At 40.4% G+C, this 24,788-nt stretch overlaps 1 protein-coding gene across 3 annotated transcripts in view; it reads left to right on the top strand.

Moving 5' to 3' along the window:
• The window catches only part of EPHA3 (EPH receptor A3), a 176,744-nt gene that overhangs the window by 143,469 nt on the left and 8,487 nt on the right, over window positions 1–24,788 (top strand). For 2 of the 3 annotated variants that reach the window (XM_063419284.1, XM_063419283.1), the window contains exons 11-15: window positions 1,735–1,920; window positions 5,808–5,869; window positions 8,090–8,299; window positions 14,745–14,894; window positions 16,946–17,139. In XM_063419284.1, the coding sequence (XP_063275354.1) occupies window positions 1,735–1,920; window positions 5,808–5,869; window positions 8,090–8,299; window positions 14,745–14,894; window positions 16,946–17,139 (802 nt within the window). The remainder of the gene's footprint in view (window positions 1–1,734; window positions 1,921–5,807; window positions 5,870–8,089; window positions 8,300–14,744; window positions 14,895–16,945; window positions 17,140–24,788) is intronic. The other variant, XM_063419285.1, reaches the window with a different exon arrangement.

Genomic DNA, 24,788 nt, shown 5'->3' with positions numbered 1-24,788 from the left:
TGTTTATGCTTTTCTTCCAAAGTTGAAATATACTTGTAGCACAACATCTTGTTATTCAAATTATTCACAAAATTCAGGGACTGTCTGTGAACTTACTGTGAAGCTTTGCAGTGTCCTAGTGAAGGCTGGAACATTGCTGATGTTCCCAAGGTTTATGAAACGTTGAACTTTGGTGCCTCTCCAAATCTGAGCGATAATTAAAAATAAGCACCTCAGGAAGTCTTTGTATGAAAGGCCATCATGCTCATATTTTACAGTCAGTGCCAGGCTTTCCACTCCAACACAAGCCCTTCTTCCTCCTAAATAGTGTCTGGTGAGGCCCAGTCCATTTCTTACTGGCATCATACAGTAATAACTTGCAGGAAAAATTGTAGTGTAACTGCCTGGGTCACCATGGGTGTAGACCAGATAGATGTATTTAGCATCCATGCTGCCCTGGATATAAAAAAATCATAGGTTAATGTAGTTGGGCTGCCTGGGGAGCTCTTTCCAATGAAATCATTTGCCAAGAAGGTAAACCCTCTTTATATCCATAGACAACAGCAAACCTCATTGCTAGAAAGAGCCCATCTTTTATTCTCCTGCAGCACCTGGCCTTGAGGTGCTTTTGGAATCTGATTAATCACTCAGGTTCTGGATTGTGCAGCCATGGCTAAATGGGACTGTGTTGATGGACATAACCTTTTCCTTCCCAGAAGTTAAACAAATATCAGATACATGATTCCAGCTTTAAAATGAAGGATTGATGGCTGGGCTGCTGGCTGAAATCATAGCTAAAGTCTCCATTGACAGTAACTGTAAAACAGTTCTGAGAGCTTAGCTTGTTACAGCTTTTTGGACCATTAAAACATCAAGAAAATGGAGTTGGAAGCCGGGTGCTACAAGATTTATTTCAAGCATTTTTTTTTTCCCTTCCCTCTGTTTTCAAGATGTGCTTTGGTCTTCCCATTTGTGGTGCTCTGACAGCATCGAGCTGGGGTTGGTGTTTGAACCCTTGGTAAAGTGTAATGGTCATTTGGGCTTGCAGAAGTGGAATCCTTGTAATTAAGTCTGAAAAGAACTCAACTCCCATTAGTTAGTAGCAATAGCTTTTAAAATTTGTCTCCTGAGCTTCTGCCTGTCTTGGCAGCCTGAAATACAAACAGTGTGAGAATCAAAGGATGTCATGTCAGTGCTTTTTAGCAATATATATACACATAAAGATATATCTTCCTTTTAGTGGTTATTATCTTGATAGTACAGTTCTCTGCCTAGAGGATGAAGCATCTGGTGATAAGATGTGGTGGTTCATTCATTTCTATGTTGTTGACTCAAATTTAGCCTGGGTTAGCAACAGAGAAAGGTCATTGCCCTACCACACATTTATTCAGGCCTTTTTTGATTAACTTGGCTGTCTAAAAAAAAATCAGGAAAAAAGCTGAAAAGGGGCTTTGAAATCAGTTGCTGCTCAAATAATAACATATGGAAACTTCCTTATGTGATTTGTGTAAAAATTAGTTAATTGGAAAAAATTTTCAAGTGAGGTGTCTTCTTCCAACAGTTTTCTACATGTTTAATACTTCCTCTTTTGAATGCTAAGATGATATTCCTTGTGCTCTGCTCTTGCATAGTGCACAAGGATAAACCAGCACACACCACATTCCAGGGGCTTTTTTGAGTGCTGGTTATTCTTTCTTGAATCCCTGTGAAATAACCACATTTCAGCAGATGTCGCTTTTTCACTCTCTTTTTTAGGAGAATTTGGAGAAGTGTGCAGTGGACGCCTGAAGCTGCCTTCTAAGAAGGAAATTTCAGTGGCCATCAAAACCCTGAAAGTTGGCTACACAGAAAAGCAGAGGAGGGACTTCCTGGGAGAAGCCAGCATCATGGGCCAGTTCGACCACCCCAACATCATCCGGCTGGAGGGAGTCGTCACTAAAAGTAAGAAGTGACATCCGTGCATGGGAATTGTCATGGAGGTGCCTTCCAGCCTAAATAATTCCCTGATTTGCTGATCAGTCAAAGGAGAGCAAAAGTGAATTATAAATGGAGCCAGCCAGGTTTATGCTCCCCAAAATGCTCAGTAATAATTTGGCAGGTTTAATAAACTCCAGAGGTACAAATTGCTCCAAAAGGGCCAAGCGGCTCTGGGTGATGGTTTGGTGAGGAGTGGTGGAGTCTGATGTGCAGAGGCTTCCTAACTGCTTTCAACTAACTCATCAGATTTGTCATTAGCACTAATTAATGAACAGCCTACCTGGTACAACAACTGGTTCTAGTGAATTATTAATAAGGCCAAACTTCTTTCCTACGTGGTTTTCATGCAGGGGAAATATTTCATGGGATATTCAATATGTATCAGCATGAGGCATTTTAAAGCTCCAGAATTTCAGAATTCAAACATCTTGGTAAAAAATCTCAAAGAAGAAGTCTTGAGGATTTAATCTGTCAGTAGTAAAAATAATTTTATCTCTGTCCATATATATATATTTACGTAAATGCCTTTTCTAAATCTGCCTTTGGGTGCTTTTGTTATGGGTTTGGTTGGGCTGTGTTTTGGTGGGGGGTTTTGTTTGTTTTGGGGGTTTTGTTGCGTTTGTTTGTTTGTTTTTGTTAAACCATAATCTTGGTCTTTGTTTATGATAAAAAACCCAACTACTCTTTTTGAGACAAAAAAATTTAACTGAAACCTCCATGTACATGTGGTACCTTCCTGGAAAAGTTATTGTATTTCAACAACCTTCTTCAGCCACACCTTCTGTATTTACACTGCAGAATGAAGTGATACATTTAGTGATCAAATTTATCTACCTACATTAGTTATTAAGTAGGAGATCAATAAGATTTTATATGAGGAAATCTTAAAAAAAAGAAAAAAAAAAGAAAAAACAAGAAAAAAAAAGACTGCTCCAAGATTTTTCAGGAGAGCAGAAAAATTGGTAGGATATTTCCTTGTTCATCCTAGAGGGCTCTGCTGGCAAAGCAGCTCTTTGCCATTTCAGTGATCAGCTTGGAATTTGCTGAGGATGTTTCTAGTTTAACTGGATAGAAACATACCAAACACTTTGGGTTTAAGTAGTTGGTTTTATTAGTTTTAAGAAAATTCTGATTTTTAATTGTGTGACTCAAAGTTTCACTGGGACGGATATGAAAAAATTTCATAGCATACTGCTGAAAAGTATAAGAAATTAAAACCCCACCAGAATATGTCTAAAAGTCACTAGTGAAAGGTATGTAAAACACTATATATTAGGAAGAGCCATAATTATAATAATAATAATGCCTTCTCTCTGTGGGATTCATGAAAGTCTATTTTGCTGATTTCAATAAGAAATAAATTATTGTTTATCTAAGGTCTCACGTTCCTATTAGGAAAGGTCTGCCTGCATAAATTGAGGTTTATCTCCTGCTTTGTAGTGACACACATTTTGTACAGTCAGAATAAGATTTGCAGTCACAAAATCACTTGAAAAGCCAGCATCAGTCTGCACACAGCTGAGCTTAAATCTGTTTTGTTGCATTTTGTGTTCCTGGAGCACTTGAGACAATAATTTAATTGCTGTACGTGCAGGAACTTGTGCGTTGCTCTTGAATGTGCATTACTAATTCTCTCTGTATTCTCTGTAAGTGACTTGTAGTGAGTTTGGTACTCAGGTGTGCTCACAGCACTGCTGCCAGCTTTGGGGGCTGAGGGAGGAAGTCAGGAGTGCCAGCTGCCCATCACATCCGAGTGTGACAGAGCAAACCCTGAGTATTCCCAGCTAAGCCAATAAAAGCCTCAAGGGTACAACACCCTCTCCAGACAGGTCCAGTACAGGAGCTGAGAAATCTGCTCTGGAGCTATTTGTCTCCATTTTACTGGGCAAAAGTATCTGGCACAAAGGAGCTAAATAATGATATTATAAATATAATATATAAATATATAAATATAAATATTTTATAATTATAAATTATATTTCTAATAATAAATATAATTATTTGTTTTATTAAACATTATGCAAGGTGATAGGAGAACAAGAAGCTTGCGGGTTTTGAGGGGTTTTTGTTTGTTTTTTTTTTTTTTAACAAATCAATCACCACATCAGGCTTCCTGCCTCACCTCCAGTGCAGAATTGTTGCTCCGCTCCGTGTGGATTTCTGTCCTGCATTTCCCAGCTGCTGCCCTGCACTCCTGGGCAGCAGTCTTAATAACCAGCACACATGTTCTGCTTAGTTTACTAATAATTTACAGCAATTTGTAGCCTGCTATTATAATAAACCTGGGCAATGCTGTTGACACAACTTGTTATCATTTATAAAGCTTTGATAAATGGATGCAGAGGGTTCTCTTAAAACTTCAGAGCATGTGCTTCTTGTTATGGGCACATTTCCAACTGAATGAGAGTGGAGTGCAGGTGATCAAGGCAGGAAGATGCTCCTGTAATAATTTGGAACACATATTTCCTACTCTAATTTATGTTCTTCTGATAAAGTCTCGTAAAATTGCCTGAGTTTGTACAGAAACCAGGCACCTGTCTCCTGGCTTCAAAGAGCAGGGCAAAGTAAATTGATTTATCATAGAAAGTTTTGGGTAGCCCTGTACTTGAACAGCATCTTCTCTGTATTACCAGAAATCCCTTTGAATTCATGTTACACACAGATACAAGTTAAGTACTTTAACTATGTAGTTTTGGCTAGCAAGACTAAGTATAAATAGATTTTTTGTTTGAGCTTTTGCATTGTTAGGTCTTGTATCTGCATCATCTCTTATGCCATTCAAGATTAGTGTTTTGTATACAATATTTCCTGCTGGTCAATGAATGATGGTCAGTTACTCATTAGTGTGACTCCCACAGTATATAACATATCATATGTACCACAGAAAGAGCATATTTGATATATGAATGTATTAATTCATAATGTCCTTCTCCTATTAAACTCATTCTTATTTCTCTTTTAAGATTTCTATTTGGTAGAAGCTGTATTTTTTTTGAAAAGCAAACAGAAAAAAGTGTTTGTTACCATTCACTTGGATTTTTAATGGCTTTCTTGTTCTTAATTAAGCTGGGTACCTTTTTCAAGCCTCATGCTGTTCAATTATAAAAGCTAAAATTTCACCATGCCCACTATACAATATGCAGGCCTTTGTCCTACTTTTATGGTCAGATGCCTTCCTGTATTTTATGTGCAGTAATAATTCATCTCCTTAAATAACTCCGTGCTCTTACCCACCTTTCTCTCTACCCCAAAGAGAAAATAAGCAAAGCATTAGTAAATATTATGAAATAATAAAATCCATATGATGGTAAAATATTAGCAGGGCAATGACCTTGGTCTGAAAACTTCCCCATCATCAATTTTTGCATTAATTTCTGTCCAACAGGTCAGAGCTGCATATAAAATCTTGGTTGTGTCAGAAAATGTTGTAGGGTGGAAAGAACGGTTTCAAAAACTGGATTGAATAAGTCTGGATGAGCTTTGGAAAATATTAAAGGCTTTTCAAGGGCTGTTTCCTTAGAGTTTGCCATTGCCCTGGGGGTGCAGGATGTTCAGGTCCAAGTTTGTACTGTCAGGGGTCCCACCACAGAGGGAAGGAGTGCCTGGAAGGAGGAGTGCCCATCTTACAGCTCTGCTTCTATCTATTTCCAGTGCCCTGTGTGTTATTGTGCACTTTCCAACTTTATCTGCACCCAGCCTCAGTTTGCCCACCCATCTTTTGCTTCCTTTCCAAATGTAAAAATTATCCTCAGGGTTAGGAAGATTTGGACACATTCCTGAAATGCCTGGGTTTGCTGACTGTGTTCTAATGTGTTCCTTTGAAAATCCTGACCCCTGTGCTCTATTTTCAGGTAAACCAGTTATGATTGTTACTGAATATATGGAAAATGGTTCCTTGGACAGCTTCCTACGGGTAAGTGCACCAGGAAACTAAATGGGGCAGAAGTGGCTCTTGTTCTGGACTTGTTATGAGCTTACTGCCACTCTGCACTGATTCAGCAGCAGCTCTGATATTTCTTTGTTTTCATTTGGATTTGTGAGTGTCATGGTGTGCTCAGAAAGCCACATAGGGATCTGCTGGTCCATTTGAAGCAAGCATTACTCCAAAATGATGACAAGTTTGGTTGCATAGTATTTCACATCTATTAAAAACAAACAAAACAACATTCTGGCATACAAAAATGAGAACTGTTTTTCTGGAGGCTGAATTATGACAGTAATGCAGTTACTCTTATTGGTTGGCAGCCTCTGTGTCTAAGCAAGAGATTTTCAAAATGAATGGATTTGTGGAAATCTTATCAGTAATGAAAAGTTGAGAGAATAGCCCAATACCTAAGGATGTTAGAAATGTTTAACCAGCAAAGTTTACTGGCCTGTTTTCTTTTTCCAACCTTAGACATACTAATGCTGTGCCTGATTTATCTTTGTTTTCTGTCAAAGTTGGTAGTGAGCCTAAAAAAATCCGAACGCTCCCTGTGTCACCAAGATTTACTTGTGGCAAAACAAGGAGAAATGAAATCCCATCTGAGGGGAAACACTGGTTTAATTTTAATTTGTTAGGGCAAACTCAGCTTTGGCTGGGAGACTGCTTTGGTTCTGCCATGGTTGAGCGACATTATCCCCCAAATTCATAACATTGAACTAGACATTTAACCCCAAAAGGGGATAGATTGTCAACCTTAGTTTCACTATGTACTATATATGTTATGGTGTTCACTGGAGCATGTGAAATACATATAAATAATGTGTCAGCATAGCTGAATGAAATATCTCTGTACTGAACTGTACATATTTTGTTTAGGCTTGAAATCCTTGAAGAGGTGCCCTGAGGAAAGGAGAATAATATCTGAATGCACAGAACAGTTGTTCAGCTTGTTCTTTCATTTTAGTCTGAATTTTTTTTACTACTCTTGTGTGGAAACATAGATAAGAACCTTGTGACTCATTAATATCACAGGCCTCTCAGGCCATATAACTCTTTTTATAAATGCCTTTAGAAACTACTTAGTTTGCTTTCCCTATTGCCATTGAAAGGCTCTCTGAGCATCTGATTCTGTTCATGGTTAGAAACCTTCTGCTTTTTAGCTAAATCTTTTCCAGAGTCTATATAAAATTCCCTTGTGTTGGCTCTGGTAAAAAAGGGACAGACAAGAGCTTTTAAAATAATAAATTTCTTCATGAAGGAGAATTCTGAGAGACTCTTGAAGCATCCACTGTGCCATATATTTGTCTAATGTTTACAGTGCTAATATCACCCCCAAGTACAGTAATCAAAAATGAAACGTGGATGCAATCAGTGTGGCAGACTGATTCCTGTCAGATCACCTCATGTGGCAGAGCCAGCTCCCCTGCATTTAATAAAATTCCAGAAGCAGCAGCACAAGGAGTTGGAGAGCTGCCTGTGAGGATACTTTTACAGCACTGGGGAATGCATCTGAGAGCTGCACTACAACAAATGCTGTCCTATTGTCTATACAGCCATATATCAATATCAAAAGTAGATGTTAACAAACAGGATTAGTAAGAGTTGGGAGATTTAAATTATGCCCAAAAATAGGTAATTAGAAATATATCCAACTAATGGTTTCTAGGCTAAGTCATAATGTGTTTCAGTAATTTTTGTGTTCCTGAAGTTGAGGAAAATTTTAAGGAATGAGTTTAATAGTAACAGAATTTGAAAGCCCCTGACTCAGATCAGCATTTGCCTTTGCTAAATCAAATTCTTGTGTAATAGAAAACTTTCATTAGGCCATCAGGGAAGGCTTGGATTTTCACTAAAAAATCCTGTGGCCTTTCAGGAAAGTTGGACATCTGTTTCTCTAATGTTCTGACACTCCAGTCTCAGGAGCACTCACAACTTACATTTGTGTGCTGCTTTCACACGTGTCCCATCTAGGAAATTAAAATTCTGATGACAGCAAGCAGAGGAAACATGAATTTTTATCTGAATTGCAAATCTGTCCCCTTCCCTGAGCTGACTGGGAGATCAGCGTGGTTCCACATGTGGCATTTAAATCACAACGCCTGACTCACGAGCTCCTCATTTGAGGAGTTTCCAGGGTATTTGTGAAAAAAAATCTGTGCAAGGAGGAACATGAGCCATGGCTGAGATGACATTTCCGATGTTTTCCAGAAGCATGATGCCCAGTTCACAGTGATCCAGCTGGTGGGCATGCTTCGAGGGATCGCATCTGGCATGAAGTACCTGTCGGATATGGGTTACGTCCATCGGGATCTGGCTGCTCGTAACATCCTCATCAACAGCAACCTGGTGTGCAAAGTCTCTGATTTTGGTCTCTCTCGTGTGCTGGAGGATGACCCAGAAGCTGCCTACACCACAAGGGTGAGTTCCTGTGCTCCTCTGCCCTTTTAAAAATCTTGTTGGTTGTGACAATGACTGAAATCTGATGGGAATGTGAAATCTGAGGCTGTGAAATCAGAGGGCAGTCAGTCTTGTATGGCCAGAGAAACTCAATAAACCAGAAGCTCATCACAATGATTTGTGGAGAAAATAGAAGATGTTCATACAAAAAGTATGGTTTGTGTTGGTAGATCACTTTCCTTAGACTATGCGAAACTCTTGGCTCCATTTCTCTCTTCTGGATCTGTAAAACAGTGAATATCACAATTAAGGCCTGAGTTCTTTTGGCACACAATAACTTAAGAACTCATGCGTGCTCTGAGAAGTTTTTGTTACACTGCTGATTTAGCTCCCACACAGTAAAAAAAAAAATCTCACCCATTAAATTTTTGTGTGTTTTCTAGCATGATAGGACGTATGTCTGACTGGAGCATACTGATATCTCTCTTCTTCAAGGGTGTATCATTGTTACCTGCTCTTGCACCTCTAACTGAGTGAAAACCTGAGTAAAACAAAAAAATGCACATTTGATTATCACCCTGAATAACACTTCCATTTTTTTGTGGAAGCCTTTAGCTTTATGTATATATGTCTATTACACTTGGATATCTGGTTGCTCATTTTAATACTATTTAAAGTGGATTTTGTTAACTTTACAAAAAGTGACATTAACTTTCAGTATCTTAGTCAAGTGTAATTTGCATTGCTCACAGTAATCACTTCATCTTCACTGTACAAACCAGATTTCAATGTATCACCATAACCTTAATGTGGGTTTTCTAAGGTTTCCTTCATTCCTGAACACTGACAGGAACAATCAATCATTTCAGTAGTTTGCATGCTGCCTTCTTCATGATCGAAATAAAATAACAAGTGAGAAATGAGTAAAGAAATGGCAGTTTTCTTACACATTATATACACATACATTAATAAATATGTATTTATCAATCATACCCTCATAACTTACCAGGTACAAAGACTCTGTTCTTTACTTGACCTTTTAATGTTTTCTTTGCCCTCTGATAAACTTTGTCATGGAGTTAGAAATATGCAATATATGCCACTTTGGAAAACTGCAGAGATCTGTCATGGTTAATAGAAAGCGACATTAGTAGGAGAAAGCAGTTTTAATTCTCAGTGGTGTTATTAATAAATAAATGTTCCTGGAATGCAAGAGTTCCTCAATAGAGAATGGCCTGTGGTCCAGCCAGGAGTGTGTTGCTGTAGCTTTTTGCTGTCTTGTTAAAATCCAGCTGCAAATGAAGCATTGGGTGAAGCTGTCACATCAGTGACGTGTCTGTGGGTGGCCTGGACATATCAGGGTGCACAGGGTGTCAGTGTTTTCAGCCAGTGTCCTGTGGGAATTTCCTCCTCCTCTCCTCCTGCCACCTACTTTCTGAGTCTACCTGTCTATTTGCAATTAGGTAGTGAAATCCGATGGAAAGAAACTATTTTGTAAAGTGTAATCATCTGTGTTCAGTAAACTCCATCTGGCATTTATGGTGTGTATGCAAACTGCTGCAGCAAGATGCCCAGATAATTAAAACCTTCAAATACAACTTAGGACAAATCTAATTCTTTTTCAAGAGTTGTTGCTGTGAATATACCTGTGCCACATGTTGGCTGTGAGAGAAGAGCAAGGTTATTGATATTCACCTTTTTTGCTCACATTTCCTTTGAAGTGAGTCTTATGTAGATGTCAAGGGAGTGTTTCCAGGTGGGATGTTTGATCCCCAGCTGAAAAAAATGGGGACTACAGATGTGAAACAGAGCTTCACTCCACTTGCAGAGAGATGAACAATTCGTGTTCCTGCTGCTTGGATATTTTACAAATCACAGGACCATCTCCTAGTCTTAGCACATTTTGCAACCACTAAATTATAGGACAAAGCCAAGACAAAAATAGTGCCACTTTTTTAAAATAATGACATCATCTCAAACTATTTCATGCCTAATAATGGCATTCTCCCGAACTATTTCATGTCTTTAAAACTAAAGAATGACAGGATATTAAAAAAAAACCACAATAAAAAACCCCAAAAATCTAAATGAAAGCTCAAATTTCAAACATTACTGAGTGTGTGTTACATTGATGTTCTCCTGTCCACCATCTCTTTCTACTCCCAGTTGTTCATTTAGTACCAGTGGTACTAGGGAAATTTATAGAGTTAGCTGCCAAGATAGATGCTTTATCTATTTAGGCTCCTTATCTACCCCTATTTTCCACCTGTAAATGTCAAAGCCTGAGAATGATTCCACTGCAAATTCATAATTGCAAGTCAGGATTGATCTACCTCCCAGAAACCCAGCCAGGCTTTCAATACTCACCACTGCCTGGGTGAAATTTTATGTTGTGCTGCTCTCAGAAGCAATGTCTGAAGCTTTGCATAAAGGCTATGAACATGTATCCTTTAATACATCAATAATTTATGTATTCCTTTATATATCAATGCATAATCTGTGATGTTCATGCTATTATACCAGAAGCCTGAAGGACAATGCAAAGATCACAAGTGCACGTGTGAAATACACGGAACCAGGAGTTGTAAGGAACTTTCCTACCTGACAGGGTCATTTTTTTACCTCCTGAATTATTGTCACTGCCTTGATACCACAAAAGGCCTTTGGCAGCCTGGAGTCTGCCTGCTTACAGAAGCAGAAGCCAGCATGTGAATCAGGCTGACTGACTGTTTGGATTTTTTTATTTTTTCACAGAGTCTTTGTGCCCGAGGGGATGTGCTGTAATTATCTACATTCTCCATATCTATTCACTTTTAATTGAAACACTGAGATTGTATTAAAATTGTCATTGTCAAATGGATCCAGTTTATCCTTATTATTTTTCAGATATCTGTTTGACAAGTGGGTGGACTAATGACACAGTGTGAAGTGGAAGTGAATTTAAGCCATCACTGTTGTAGAGGGACTGTAATTACGTCTCTCAAAGACAATATTTGGGTAATCAGTAGATGAACTTTGGCTATATAAGCACATGGGTACATCACCAGGATTCATGGCATTTTAATGTAAATGCAGCCCATGCTGGACAGAAATCAGTTGTATTTTCCCTATGTATGCAAAATCACAGTGATACAGTCAGAATGTATTGAAGGGTGTGGTAAAAAGGAAGCAAAACTCAAAAAATCCTCTTTCCCCAAAGCAGAGGAGAGTGTTCTGTCATCACTGACTGCTCAAGCAGGAGATGATTTCAGTATAAAACATTCATTAGTAAGGGACTGACAAGCAGCATCAGGTAATTTCAGGTGTGCAAGAAGGTAAAACAGGCTCATCTCACTCACATGAACCTGCCTTGTTCTGTACCATTAAGATATCTCCTGAACTCTCCTAAGTCCTGGTATAATGAATGAATGTCAGGCTTGTATTTTCAGCTTTTTCTGAAAAGTCCTTCCAGCAATTCAGTTAGAATCAATTTTTCTTGATTCTCTCCTCCCCAGGCCTGTGGCTTAGGTGCCTGTGGCTGTCACCCTGTAACAGATTATAAATCAGAATATTGGAATGGGTTCTGAAGTCCTGGAAGCAGCTGCCTTGTGTTGGAGTGCCAGACGTGCTAGAAATAAATTGAGGACTTCATTGACTTTAGATGAATTATGTTGGAGGGATGGATACTTCAAGAATAGCAGCTCCATCTACAGAAGATAAAACTTTTAGTTGCTGCTGGCTCACTGATTTCCAACCCTGAGAGGTTCTCTGACCTGGGCTGCCTGGGATTTTGAGCTACAATAACCAGCTCCTACTATTTCTAACACCAAAGCTGTCTTTCTGCTCAAGTTCAGGGAGCTTGGCTTTATGAGCATGCCCTTAAAGGGAGACCATGACAAAAATATGTAAAAACTGTATTTATCTTCAGAAAATAATCGGTAAATACATTGCTGTTCGTGTTCTTAAACTATTCCAAAAAAAAGAGTCAGCAAAATTCCTTTTTAAAAATAATTATGACATTTTTATGACAAATTGGGGAGCAGAAGAGCAAAATTATGCTTTTAGACTCTGATCAGTGGCAGTTGATTTCTTTTTTTAACTACATTTTAATTAATATTTTTGTCTTGTTTATGCTGTGTGTACTTGCAGGTTTGCATAGGATTACAGCTGAGACTTAGCAAAGAAAATTTGAAAGCCACTGACTCACACTTGTAATAAGAATCTGGGGCTGATGCACCTTCCTTTTTCAGTAAAGCAAAGCCAGAAATTTTTTTCATTGAGTTTCTAATCTTTCTGCAACAAAGCAGTCTCAAAATGTCTGATTCTCTTTGTGGTGGTGGGGTCTTTGTTGATGTAAAATTAGAATATGGCTTTCCCCCAGGGTTGACATTCTTTATTGAAAACCAGGGCTCACTTCTAGCACAGAAAACAGAGAGATTGATTTCTTTATCAGCCTCACATCTAAAATTGTAAGTGGATTTGTTGTGAAAACACGAGGCCAGGGGAGAGCTTTCCTTGTTTCTTGGCTGGGCCTTGGACTTGCTGAGGGCCCCTGGAACTTGTAAAAGGAGCTTATTAATTGAGTATGAGGAAAACAAAGTCATTTTTATGTTCTTGGTACTGTTCTGGAGCAGCACTGGGAATTGTGAATAAAGTTATAGTGCATGGAAAATACAAAGTACTTTCTGTGATTAAAGAACATCATCTAATATATTGAATTTCCAAGAGAGGGAGAGAGATCAGGCTCTTCATCTGGCTTCAGTGATAAAACAGGGGGTTCAAACACACCAGTTTATTTTCTGTGTCCTATTTGCTGGTCTGTAAGTGATGTGGAAATTCGGTGTTTACCTGATTTTAAGGCAAGTTTGTCTTTTGATAGGTATCTCTGCTAAGCAGAATGGGATCCATGGAAAGCATATGCCAAGATGATCCCCTCCCTGACCTTTGCCAAGTCTCTAAGACTTATCTAGTGACATTTTGGAGGCCTGAATTGTAGTCTGAGTCTGGACTGCCTGTGTTGTTTTTACTTAATTTAAATCATGCAATATTAGCCATGAAAATGAAGATGCTTCAGTGTAGTTAGACTGTATTTAGCTTTCTAATTAACACTGATGTTTGCATTTCTATTGTTAACCAAGCTAGTGAGTCTAAAGCTGGTGATTTTATAGCTACCCTCAGTGCAGGTACAGTTTATGGGAGTGTAGGCAAAGCAGTAAAATATTTAAATCTTTTTTTCTTGCTGGTTACTCAGTGGAAGTAAGAGCACTCTTTCCCCACAGAGGTGGTTGTGAGGAGAGGTGTGTGAATGGAGTATGATGGGGGTGTCAGAAGCACTGCACAGAGCTGGTCTGGTGTGAAATCTTCAGAATATATCCTGTACATCTTCTGCATAACTGGAAATAACTTCAAACTCTCACAGTTTCCTGTACTAAAACACATTCACTCCAGAATTGCCTTCAGGGACAAGTTTTGCACTTCTATATTTTAGAACTTTATTTTCTCATGTGTGACACTCAAAAAACTCTGCCAAAGCTGGCATCACCAGGAATTGTCTCTTTCCTCTAACTCTCACATTTTAGAAACTCAGCCTGAGGTTCCTTGTGTGCATTTTATCAACTTGACCTACAGCACCAAGTGATGGCCATGACCAGAGAGAGATGTTCCCCTACCTACCATGTTCATTGCACTGGTAGCTTCAGTTCTCTCCAAGTTTAGCATTTAATGATGGCTTGCTTCTCTTATGACTGTAAAAATGTCCAAGGCCACTCTCCCAGCTGACATTTTTGCACTCTTCGCTCTGCACAGATGACCCCATCTCAATCTGACTTTCTGTGTCAGCTGGAGGCTTGGCTTTAGTGAAATGAAGCAACATCATGGCCCTTTATTTTCCTTGAATGTCCTAGAAAACCTGGTGAAGCCATGCAGGTTCCACACCAACAGGGAACTCGCTTCAGTGCTCTAAAATCAGCCAAATCCAGCCCTCCTGTGCCCTGCAAAAGGACCTGGGTTACAAGCAAGGACTTTGGACTGGGTTTTTCACCTTTAATGCTGTATAACTGTCATGGCAGTTTCCAAACATTTCATAACTGAAAATCAACCGGGCTTGATTTACCATTTACTCTTATCTGTGAAATCATGCTACACACACACACACAAACATATATATATATATATAAATATATGTGTGTGTGTGTGTCCATAAAGTGTATATGCTGTACTGTACTACATATCTATATTGTAGCTAGATAATTGTATGGTAAATCTACTGGGTGTCAGTAGATTTTGCACTGAAATGTGTTTTACTCTCCCTTTTGCTCTTATGACAAATGGCAGCAGTGTTTTCCAACTTACACTGAGGGGTTTTTTACACCAGTATCACTGAGAACAACTGATAACTGAGAATCTCAGAGGCAAAATAATCAACCACACCAAATCACCTTTGTTGCAGGACAGTCAAATGGACTCTTTGGTTTTGTTTTGCTCCCAGGGGGGCAAGATTCCCATCCGATGGACGTCCCCAGAAGCCATTGCCTATCGGAAGTTCACCTCAGCCAGTGACGCCTGGAGCTATGGGATTGTCCTCTGGGAGGTGATGTCTTATGGGGAGAGGCCCTACTGGGAGATGTCCAACCAGGATGTGAGTAAATTGCTGAGTTATGTTCTCAGATAAGGATAAGCTGTGAAAGGAGGCCAGGACCACATGGCTTTGAGTTTTTGATGACTAAGTTGTGGAGATGAAAATTGCCGGATCTCCCTGGTCAAGTAAAAGTTCATTAGAACTTAAAAATCGTTATAGCAGAGTGTTTTGGACCTCTGAAGGAGCAGAGTAGAGAATTTTATCCCATTGGTGGTTTTTTGTAAGATGATGCAAATAATTCCACTGCAGTGAGGTCACTGCCTTTTACATCCCTGAGCTCGTTGTTAGAAAACCCTCCTAAATTTCTGTTGATCCCCTTTGGTTCCACTTGTATAATGCTCTGTAGAAGTTTTCTGTAAATGTCAAATGCACAGAATAAATTGCTCTTGGCACTTGTGAAAAAGAGAAGCAATGTATGTCTGCTAAGAGTTTAATGAAACCAAAATGCTTCTGGAAGTAATCAATGGATAAAATAGAGAAGGAGAATGATCTGATTAGACTTCCAATACAGGTTTCTTTGTAACATTAGTAATCTGTCCAAGCCTGCAATCCAAATGATTAATGGAACTCTCCCAGTATTTTTTAAAGAAGCATAACATTTCCCCAAAAAAGATTTTTATTCTATCTATTTTGGGTTCTTTTTCTGCCGTTTTTATTAATTTTAGGTTTATTCCTCAGGAGTTTCTTACAGACCAAATTTTCTGGAGCGCAGACACTCACAAAAATAGATTTTCCAAGGAGCTGATATATACTGTTACTGGTTTTAAATTAAAATAAATAAGTCAATAACTTCGTTTTAGTCAAAAATTTTTCTGTAATACTTCATGTTAAACAAAGAGAAAGAGAAGAAAACTTCCTTTAAATGGGTACCTCTGCAACCCAATTCACTGCAGAAAATGATGCATTTCTTTTAGTTGGTAATGAATGTTTTTGTGGAGATTAATGTATCCTGCAGACTGATGTATTAATGGAACGCCTTTAGTAATATCCCATTAAAATCAGAAACGGAAGGATTAACCTATTTATGTGCCTCTCCTTCATGGCTGCTTACACCATTAACTGTTCTCTTGTCCTTGTGCTAATTCAGAATAGTTTGTTCTGCTTTTCAATTAATTGATCCAGATGTAAAGGAAAGATGAACAGAATATGGCTTTATCATTTTCTGCGTTGAATACATTGGTTTTTTTTTATGGGGCAATAGATACTTTAGGCTTGATCAAGAGGTGTCAGATTCTAGTGAAAAGACTGGATTTAAAAGCTTCTGGACAGCATAAATTCTAAAGTATTCTTAGTTTTGTGTTTGTCAGTCTGGAAAAATTATAGAAAATCTAGATCTATTTTATCAGTCCAGGCAAATAATAAGGCATTTGGCTTGCATTGCCTAGAAAAAAGTGTATAGTTATCCATGAGGTAAGTTTTAAAACATTTTGTGGCTGTGTGACATCATCCACAAGACCTTTTGTCTGTTGGTTCAGGATGGCTGCATGAGGGGGCAGGTTGATATTCGGCAGGGTAGGTTGTTTTTTTCTCCTGGGGTTTTGAGTTCAGTGTCCACTGGAGGATGTGGAAAGGCTGTTTTTTCTGTAGTTTTTTTGGAGTTCAGTGTCCACTGGAGGATGTGGAAAGGCTGTTTTTTCTGTAGTTTTTTTGGAGTTCAGTGTCCACTGGAGGATGTGGAAAGCATGTGTTGCTAAGGGTAATCACAGGAGAGATATTCAAGACCTTTTGAAGTTTGGCATACTTTAGCAAGCGCTTGCTAACTGTGGCTTTTGTTTACGGATTTAGTTCAATCGGGTGTGAGCTTCTGAGATCCTTTCCACACACTCACCTTCTTCAAAGTCACACACTGTATCTTAACTCCCCTTTCCGCATGCCTAATCTGCTGCCTGGTTTACTTTGCAGATAAACCAGAGGCATTGCACGGCGAGACAATTAGCGAATAAACACCTTTGTTTAAACACGGATTGTCCACGTTCACGTTGGCACAGCTGATAAAAACCGAGTTGCTGTGAAGTGCCTCTAAGTTCGCACCAACTTTTCTCCTTGTGCAGGTGATCAAGGCTGTGGATGAAGGGTACCGCCTGCCGCCTCCCATGGACTGCCCAGCTGCCTTGTATCAGCTGATGCTGGACTGCTGGCAGAAAGACAGGAACAACAGACCCAAGTTTGAGCAGATTGTCAGCATCCTGGATAAGCTGATCCGGAATCCCAGCAGTCTGAAAATAATCACCAACGCGGCGGCAAGGTGACACAGTAGAGCTTATACTGCTTTTTGATTCCTTCATCTCCTGTATACAGCTAGAATTTCTTTGCTCTCATTTACTGCCCCTTCCCCTTTCAGCTGTAGCTGTTTGTAGAGAGAAGGGTTTAATACTATTATTTTTATTATTGCCGTGTTGTTTTTAGTAGTTATTTGCTATTATTTATCCAACTTGTGAAATATTTTTTATGCTAAGGGTATGAAACCCGCTGTAAGACTGAGCAGAGTTTTGTGAGAAAAACACAGCTGGCAGATTTGGCCATCATATGATTTTTCTTTTCCTTCTGCCCTTTGGTGGTGTTTTAAGTGCTTAGTGTTTCGTAGGTTACAGCCAGCCATGTTCCTAAGTATCTTTCTGAATTGGGTCCAAGTACATTTATGCTCTTCTCTGACAAGTCAAGTTAACTTTAATCATATGAATAATCTCTTTTTTTTCTTTCAGTAGTGCTCGCAGACCTAAAAATGCACTTACACTCCCTCTTACGTCAATGTGTTAACTAGGAATTAATTATCAACCTGTGCAATGTTCCTAATTGCATTGAAAACATTCATTTTTAATCCTGGGTTTTCAACACATTTTGGAACATCATCACCATGATGAGATAAGAATTATCTCATTGAGAGAGAGCAGCTGAAGAGTGTGTTGACACCTAAGGGCATAATGAAGGTGTGAAAGAAGAGCTTTAGTTAAGTAGGGTTAAAGAGAATCGGTTTGTACAATGCACTCTTACTGAAGGAGTGTAAAAGATGTAAAATTATTTCGAGCATGAATGGTAGTGCCAAATCCTCTGTCAGCAAAGCAGGCAGAGTCAGGGAGAAAAGCACTCGAGAGGAGCACTCTGCTGCTTCACCCCTGGAGGCTGTTCTGCATTCCACTGGGCAGGAGACCAGAGCCTGACGCGAGGCAAGTTTCAAAAGGGAGCACAGCAGACCTTCCTGTCAGAGCTCTCCTTGTGATGCAGCACACTTCCCACCACAGCAGTTGAAGGGGAAGGCTGAGGGAAACGGAGCAAAGGCAGTGGAAAGAGCTGCATTGGTCCTGCTGTGCCACTGCCATGCACCCTGCCTCCTCCCTCCTGGCCCTGGCTTTGTGCTGCATCCTCGGCTAGAGACTGACCACTCTAATTACCTCCTGCTGCCAGGCCAGAGGGGGGAAAAGAAGGAAGAGGTGGGAGGAGAAAGGCAGTCATACTAATGGGCTCTGCTTTTAAATTTATATATTGAGAGAGGATGGCCCGCACAAAATCATGTTTCAATAATTTTGCTCGGTGAGTCTTTAACACATTTGAAACCGACGTGCTTACAGAAGCAATTATTTGTAGGAGGTGACAGAAAAAAACAACCAACCAAACAAAAAAGGGACACAACACATTTTTGGGAAGAATACCAAACTGTTTAAACGTCATTTCCTCAGCCAAGTACATTTCTTCTAAATACCTTGCACCACTATGTGGCAAACGATTGGTGCAGAGTTATTTTCTAGGGATATGCTGCAGCCATCTGATGACTAGGGGAGTTGGAAATCATAACTATCTTGTTTGGGTTTGGAGAATTGATGGCAGAAACCAGGGCTGCATGTTTTTCATTCCAAACCGAAGCAAAATGCTCCCTGTCTGTGGTCCTTCCAGTTAGAGATTTGAACTGCAGCAGAGGTGAAAACAACGTGGAACCATGATTTCCAGTCACCTGTTCACAGCCAGTAGAAGCTGATACCCTCTAATGGAGACCAAATTCAGTCTGAGCACCGTTTCCACCTGCTGGGTTCTGTGCAGGAGCTCCACAGGGGCATGTTGTTCCTTTCTGCCTCTCTCGTGCTCTCTTTGCTCCTCTTCCATTCTGTGCTTTAGTGGCACAGAGGGTGGCACAGGCTGCACATCCCTAACACAGTGCCAGGCTCTCTGCTCGTGGGGAGGCAAGGAAGGGAGGCTGCCTGCATGGTGGGGAGCTTCTCACAGCTGCTTTAGGTGAGCTCTCAGTGAAATGCTCCTCCTGCTGCTGCTTTCACTTTGATATGGAGCACATTTCTGAGGAGGGCAGCGTCAAAGGTGGTTTTATTCCTTCCTTCCCTCCCAATTACCCTTCCACTGTCACATCCCTGCTCGTCCCTAGGCAGTGCAGTCTCTCTCCCTTTCTGCAGCTCGTCCCTCCCTGGTGTCAGGCAGGCACTGTGAGGTCCCAGTGTGGGCGAGCCCAATTCCTTCAGGGAATGTGCGATCTGTGATCTCTCCATCTCTCACTGTCAGGGCCAGCCCAGGCTGTCCTTCAGCACAACCCCGTATAAACGCAAGGGGGGCGTGCTGGGCCGTCCTGTGCCATGGAACCATTACCAAAGCACACTGATCTCCACCCTTAGACACGGCTGGAGGTCTGCAGCCAGCCCCACGCCCCCGTGGTGTCCTGCACAGAGGCACTGGGGGCAGGTCACAGCCCCTGGTGCTGTGGGACTGAGCAGGGAGGTTCAGCACCGCTTTCTGACAGACTGACGGAGAAAAATGAGACAGAAAAACGAGGAGTGAGACTTAAAATGGGGTGGGGCCTTGCCCTAGCCTTGTGTGCAGGAATATGGAACTGGTACTGAAGGGCTGTGAGTCAGGGCAGCTCCTGGAGAAGGGGCACATGGGATCCCTGAGTGCTCCTCTGCTGCCAGCAGCCAGAGAGGGACAGGCATCACTGCAGGGGGACAGCACTCAGGGACTCAGCCCCGAGGGCTGCAGGCAGTCCTTTGGCTCAAGTCCCTGCTCTCAGTGGTTGAGGCTGCAGCACTCCCACACCGCCTCTCTTCCTACCCATAATAAGCAATTAATCTAGGTTATGGAGGTCCCAGCTCTCTTTTAGCTGTGTCTGTGGTGCTACTGGAGGAATGCTAAAGCCTGATGCCCACCAGATGCTTGTAGGTGTTCAGAATATGCTCAGTCAGGGTAAAATGTTTAACCTGACTACGTCTGCTGCAGATGCAAAACCTGTCTCTTCTTACAGATTTTAGGGCTGATGTTCGTTTCAAATAGTCGCAGCACTGTCGTATCCTACTTAAAAAACATATTTCTGGAGGTGCATAGGATATCCCTGTGCTCTGGGTGCTGGTTGCTGTTAGCTGACCTCCCCTGAAGGATGTGCTTGGCTGAACATCTGATTCCAGGCCACAGCCCAGGCACGTTTCACACTAATACCTCACAGAAGAGGAGTTAGAGCCTTCAATTCTCTTTCCTTTAAAGTTTTCTATCCCTTCAGGCCGCTCCATGGTATCTAAGAATATCTTGATACCCGAGGGGATGTTTTTATCCTCATTGATCATTGCTTTGCAGATCATTCTACGTGCCTTTGAACCTTACACCGACAAAAGGTTTTTGTAGCCTCAGCACAGCAAACGTTTCATAATACCTTTCCTGGTGTTGTGTTTTATCTCAGATTCATGTGAAAAGTCCATTTCTATTCCTTGTGAAGTACAGAGTAGGGCTGATTTCTTTCTTACCTGTCAAAATTCACTTTTTAATCAGGTGGCCGCCCTGAGCTCTTGCTAATAAGACCTGCACTGGTTCTGGACATGTGGGGTTTTTGTGTCCCCTAGGCTGCCTGGAGTTAACCAGCTCTGTAAGGGGCAGTGGGAACAGAACTCAGTACGAGCCACGTGGTTTTCTAAAGCACAATCTCATGATATTTTTATTTGATTTATGTCTTGCTGTTCTTTCCTGTTTTCTGAACACGATGTTCATTTTTCTAACAGAGTCCTTGGATTGTTTGGATATCTTTAGGGTGGAAGTGAGTTCATCGTTCTTCCAGTTTTGATCAATTCCATTATTTTTCCTCTTGAGCTTATTTTTTTTTCAGTCCACTGTGTATTACTTCACATTTGTGAACATTTCATACAGATACAAAGCAGATGGAAACTTTTCTCCTCTTGGGTTGGGGAGTCAGAATCACTTCACTCACCTGCAAGCAAGTTGGTGAGGCTGAAATGGCTCTTTAGCTGTTTCATTCGTGTGGGGGAAAAAAATGTAACTCGAGTCATGCAACTGGAAGTACTTTGTGTACACTACAAATCTGAAATGGACTCATGAATTTTTTTTTATCCATTTCACTTTTTTCACTGATTTATACTTCTGATTTTTTAAATTCTTAAATTTCTGATTCTGAATTTATATATTTATGTATATTATATATATTTACAATGTATATTACCATTTTATGTATCTGAATCTTACTCTTACCATTTGAAAAAGCATATTTAAAATATAGTGTGTAATTTAATATATTTGAAGCATTTATGTGTGCCAAAGCTGTCACAGTATGGTGTGATCTTGAGGTGTAAGAGTTGTGACACAGGATTCAGGCAGCTCAAACGTTGTGGCACCTTTCCCAAACTTGCTGTGTGTGTTCACATCCATGATGTAGGGGGGACTGAAATCATTTAGTCTTCATGAGCCTATGGAACAGGAATAGCTGAGTTCATGCACAGCCCTCATTAGAAAGAAAATTGAAAATTGTTTCTAATTCCAACATATGACTTTTAGAAATTGTGGATTTCTGCCAGGCCTCTGATTGATTGCAAAACTGACATGGAATCTGCACCAAAAAATCCCAACCTGCTTCTGTGTTTGCTTTTGGTGGCATGAAAGTTATTGTCAGGTATTGCTGTTGTTTGTTTTTCTATACTGCAAGCACATATTTAGGAGAAGAGGAATTAATTGTCTTGCAAGGAAGGGGAGAAGAACACCAAGAGAATTCAGGATATTTCAGAAAAATCATAGCTGAAATTCTTTTCATATAGCCCAGAAAATTTAGGGGGTGAGGGTCAGTTATTCTTCCTGATGAAAAAACTTGTATGAAGAATTAATTCCTCATATATTCTTCTACGTGTTAGCAAGTTGTTTTCAATCCTGCCTTGATTTGCTTAAATTTGATGTATTGTTTGAATTACCCTATCAAATAATTTAATTTGGTTATTGTTTGAATTGGGTTGGGTGATTTCCTCGAGCAGTCTTTGGGAGAGCTGTTATTTGTAAGTAGTTGTTCACAAGGGTTCACTGCTAATCATGTTTAGCTTTGTTGTCTCTCACTGTGCTGCTCTTCTGGTGACATCCAGGGGCAGTGCTTACAATTTAAAATTTAACATTTGCTCCTCACAAAGTTTATTTCCATTTAAAATCCATCAGTTCAGTGGAAATGCTCAACATTCTAGCTTGGCAGGGTTTTTATGAAAATCAAACCCAAAAGGAGCAGTGAGCAGGGCAAATAAAAAAAATCAGACTTGCTCCTTTTTTGCAGCATAATTCAAGCCCTGTTTTTCCAAAAATATTTGCAATGAAATTACTGTTTAGATTGGCTGAACACTTTGTTGAGAAGTCTCTTTTTCTTTTTGGCATTCAGGTCAGAAGGCTTCACACACTTGACATATATTGCTGACCTGCTGTACTATTGCTTGTTTGCTTCTCCCTGTTAGGAACTTCCAGGATGGAAGAGAGGAGGAGGTTTCAGTTTTCCTTGGATGTTGTCAGGTCTCAACAACAGGGTTTGAGTTTGGCCAAATGCTGTGTAGAGCAAGATTCCATGTGGATTTTAAGCCTCCTTTAAAATCCACCAACAACATAATCAGCATCCTAAACCCAGATTGTTCACTCTGAAAGAATTCAAGTAATGTAAACTTAAAACTCCAGCTCTCTCTCTGAAGCCTGCTGAACATAAAATAGTGAATTTATGGAGGGGTGGGGGGAAAGAACCTTAACTACAAATCACAAAATGGAATACAGTAAGTCCTGCTGCTCGGTGTCTAAGCATAGTTTGGGGTTAGACTGAGGAGGTTTTTTGGGACATCATTCAGCTAGAGACAGAAAAGCCCTGTTTTCACCTGATTTTCCCAGAAAAGCCCTGTTTTCTCCAGATTTTCCCAGCAGTCGTTATCACTGAGGGGCAGGCACGACTCAGCCACTGTCCCTCCCGAGTGAGTGGCTGGCAGTGAGCTGGGGCTGTTAACAGGGACAGGAAAACATCTCTTTGCACCTCCACACCTCTAGTTCTCCTTCACTGGGCACACTCGGCAGGAATTCACCGTGGGCCGGGCTGGGTGCTGGATAAATTAAATAGAAATGCAGCAGGTGGCCTGATGGGGAGGGGAGGTTTTGCTGTTTATTGAGATTTCCAGGGGGGTTTTGTTCTGCTGCTCTCAGCTCGGGGAGCCCTCGTTAGTGGTGGTGGCAATTCCACACTGGGAATGCTGTAAGGAAGTGACAAAAGTAGAATTTCACAGTGATGCCGAAGCTTTTTTATACATTTTTCATATATTTGTAGCTTGGTAGATTGCTAATACATGGCTACAGCTCTAGTACTTTTTCTGCCCTTCCCCCCTAGATTTTGGAGCAATAAGTTGACCTTCTAAACACATCCCTGAGCTATTGTTTAGATTAATAAATAATCCTCATTCCAAGTAGGGGACCTCCAATAAGAAGAGGGGCAGAGAACTCCTTGGACCAACTCCAAGGGGCTGACCCAGGGGTGGATTATTGGATGTACCTGTTAAATATCCTAATTAATTAACCTTATACAATCACAGAAATTTGGTTCTGGGAGTGCCCATCACCACTGGGGCACCTGGAAGCTTCCAGATAAAGGTTTGCTTTTTACTTTATTTTTTCTAACACTGATGCAAGGAGCTTTTCTCTTTTGATTATAGGCAACAACAGTGCAGCCAAAAGTGAGATCTAAAGGGAAGCTCTCCACAGCAAATGGTAGATTTTAAGCATTTTAAGAACTTTATGAAGCATTTTTCTCTGCCTGTTCAGAGGAGCTTACACACTGTCCTAACAATAATGAGGGGTTGGCACTGAGGGTATGTCAGGCAGCTACACATCCCAGGAAATGGCCCTGTGCCTGTGTTTCCTTAAAAGCACAGCTTAAGCTGTGCTATGAGGAAAAAAAAATGAATTCAGCAACATGCTGGGTTTTTTTTTTTTTGCCTTTAGTGGTTTGGTGTTGGGAAAAAGTAAATGAAGGAGCATTGATACACCCAGGCATGTGATTTGTTATCCCACCAAGATGCTGAGAAATAGAAGCACATTGAAAATCATGTTCTGAGGGGCAGCTAAAGGAGTAGGGAAGAGTGAAGGATTGACTTTTGGGGCAGTTGAAATTTGTTTATTATCCTAGTGGAAGCTGTGGTAAGTTGGATTGTTTTTTGTGGGTTTTGAGTTTGTTTTTTTGGGCGGGATTTGTTTTTTTTTTTTTCCAACAATGGAGCTAGAAAACAAGAAGGATTGACTTTTAGAGGTGTACCATTTTTGCAGCCTCAACTGCATTGCTTTTCCCTTTGGTTGTGTTGTCCCTCTTCATTTCTCCAGCTCTCCTTGCACTCCAAGGAGCAGCCCACAACCTGCTTATTTGGAGAGGATGAAAACAACACATGAAGGCCCTTGGGAAAAGAAAATGTGCCTCCTTTAAGAGGTGAATTTTAGGGACTAAATTAACACTTCTGCTAGGAGCATGGTGAAAATGGGCATGAAGAGTTGGAACTCCACAGATTTTTATCTTTAACGTCCAGGAATAATCAAGTAAACAGAATAACTCTACTTCTTCTTGGCATGGCATTTATTTACTGTTGATACACATGTATGCATATGACTCTGCTGTAGAAGGTAAAACTGAAA

The sequence above is a fragment of the Prinia subflava genome, chromosome 25, assembly GCF_021018805.1.
Source record: "Prinia subflava isolate CZ2003 ecotype Zambia chromosome 25, Cam_Psub_1.2, whole genome shotgun sequence".
NCBI lineage: Eukaryota > Metazoa > Chordata > Aves > Passeriformes > Cisticolidae > Prinia > Prinia subflava.
The sequence above is the reverse complement of the archived record's forward strand: the minus strand, read 5'-3'. Positions and strand labels throughout refer to the sequence as shown.